Source organism: Camellia sinensis, chromosome 6 (genome assembly GCF_055761805.1).
Source record: "Camellia sinensis isolate YWXY chromosome 6, ASM5576180v1, whole genome shotgun sequence".
In the NCBI taxonomy this organism is placed as follows: Eukaryota; Viridiplantae; Streptophyta; class Magnoliopsida; order Ericales; family Theaceae; genus Camellia; species Camellia sinensis.
This window is the reverse complement of record NC_138966.1, coordinates 122,202,594-122,205,127: the sequence shown is the minus strand read 5'-3', so window position 1 is coordinate 122,205,127 and position 2,534 is coordinate 122,202,594. Positions and strand designations below refer to the sequence as shown.

General features: G+C 33.7%; 1 protein-coding gene across 1 annotated transcript; it reads right to left on the bottom strand.

The window, feature by feature from the left end:
* Nucleotides 1-795: 795 nt before the first annotated feature.
* On the bottom strand, nucleotides 796-2,332 carry LOC145793546 (uncharacterized). Its single transcript, XM_082876395.1, has 4 exons — nucleotides 2,278-2,332; nucleotides 1,583-1,698; nucleotides 1,398-1,431; nucleotides 796-1,229 (listed from the first exon to the last, which is right to left on the bottom strand). The coding sequence occupies exons 1-4, from the start codon at nucleotides 2,330-2,332 to the stop codon at nucleotides 796-798; spliced, it is 639 nt and encodes a 212-aa protein (XP_082732521.1).
* Between the last annotated feature and the right edge of the window lie 202 nt (nucleotides 2,333-2,534).

Below are 2,534 nucleotides of genomic sequence, written 5' to 3'. Positions count from 1 at the left end.
CAAAAACACACTGACACACAATGGCGGAGTCAGGAATTTAATATAGAGGGGGCACCTATTAATTATAATTTCAAAATTTTGTCCCAATCAATAACAATAACATAATAATAATTTTTCGAGCTAATATTAAACATTAAAAATTAATATTCATTACAAAAAATTTTAATTTCAAACCTTTACAATTGACCCCGACGAGTTTTCATCTTTTGAAATCTTTCCATGATAGTATCATTGTCAATGCCATCAAAAATCTCTATCTCAATGTAGACAACTAAGCTATCATTCATCCATTCATCACCCATTCAGTTCCGCAATCGATTCTTCACAATATTCATAGCTGAAAATACCCTCTCAACAGTAGTAGTTGCAACATGCAAGATTAATGCTAAAGTCAAGAGTAAATACACCAATGGATATATTTTGTCTCTTCTAGTCTCCACCATTTTCTTAGCAAGATCAGCAATTCCATTCAACCTCCACTGAAGAAAATTCTTTGGGATAAAATTCGGCAAGATGAATTAACTTTTTCTTGTCAAAACTAGAGAAAGAGTTAGATGAATTCAAACATGCCACACAAAGTAACAACTCAGTGTTCGACTCAGTGGAACGAGCATTTAGTTCTTGAATTTGCATATCCAAAACAGTGTAGAATAACTCAACGCGATAGTGATGTAAGTTTATAATTTCTTGAGCATTGCGCCTTTTTCTTCCTCGAGCTACAAACATGTCATCCATTTGGGGAACATCAATTTCATAATTTTCACAAAAAGACAAAATATCATCAAGTAAAGATGTTCACTCACTCTCTCTCATCTCTTGAAGTTGTACTTTAGAAATTTGAACTAAATTCATGGCATTAACAATATCTTGATATTTCCTTTGTAGTGCTTGCGATAACTCACTTGTAATAGCCAATATCGTTTTCATCAAATAAAGGTTGAATGCAAACTCAAATGATTGAATTGAGTCCAACAATACATTTGCTTCTGCTCGCTGTTCTAAATTTGAACCATCCTCCAAAATCATTTCAAGCACATCAATCACTGTTGAAAACATACTAGCCAAACTGACTAAAGTACCACAGTGTGAACCGCAACTTGTATCACCAGCACGTTTAAGATTAGTTTCTTGATTTAAGCCTTGCCCACTAGATAGCTTTCCAGTATTAAGTGCCTCAGCAACTTTTGCAGCTTGCTTCTCCCTAAGGATATCTTGGCATTTACATGATGCTCCAACAACATTCACCACATTAGAAACCAAAATGAAAAGTAAAACAATTTAATCATGATTCTTTGCCACAGCTACAAGTGCCAATTGCAATTGATGAGTAAAACAATGAACATAATATGCACAAGGATTCTCTTTCAGTATAAGTGTTTTAAGACCATTGAACTCACCTTGCATATTACTAGCCCCGTCATATCCTTGACCCTGCAATCTAGAAATAATCAATCAAAGTCTGGAGAATAAATTTTCCATAGCTTGTTTGAGTAAGAGAGCATTCTTATTTGCAACATGCTCAATACCCAAAAAACGCTCAATCACTTGGCTTTTTTTTGTTAACATATCGTATTACAACTACCATTTTCTCATTGATTGATATGTCACAGGCTTCATCAATCAAAATAGAAAAAAGTGCATCACCAAGATCTCTAATAATCACATTGATAGTTTCAAATGCGGCCACATTTACAATATCTTTTCGAATATCAGGATGTCAACTTGAGATTTTGTGGAGTATTGCTCAATGCAACCACTTTGACATCTTCATTATGATCAGCAAAAAAATTGAGAAGTTCAAGAAAATTTCCTTGGTAACTTGAATTTTCAGATTTATCATGCCCACGAAACGCAAGTCCTTATCTTAGAAGAAATTTGACACAATCAACCAATGCATTCAAATGGGTTTAATACTTAATTTGAGTTTGATCAGATTATTTGAAAAAAAAAAAATCATTTAAATATGTTGATTTGGGTTTAACAAGTCTGGAAATTTACTCGAAGATTGATTATGAGCACTATTAGGACCTCCAACTTGAGTCTGAATTTTTTCTTTTTTTTTCCAATTTGAAAAACCCTCACCAACAAAAGAATCATCACCAACTTGATCTCCAATATCGGGTTTGAAAAAATAACAACATAAACAAAATGTTGCATCTTTTGCTACGCTATACTCCAATCAATTAGGAAATTCACTAAACTAAGCCTGATTAAATTGCTGAAATTTTTGTCCAAATGATTTTTGTGGAAAATTATGATCACGAGGTTGACAAGGACCTTTTTGTAGATATGCCCTACGAATTTGGTTTCGATCATTAGCATTATAGTCCATAATCCGAGGCTGTAGTCCTAGATCTGTAGGAAGGTCGTCTAAGTTGATTTCTATGCGACTTTGTTTTACGGAAGAATAGTTATAATCTTTTTAGCAGACCTTTTTGCAGATCTAGGACTACGACCTCGAATTATGGACTATAATGCTAATGATCGAGACCAAATTCGTAGAACATATCTACAAAAAGGTCCTTGTCAACCTC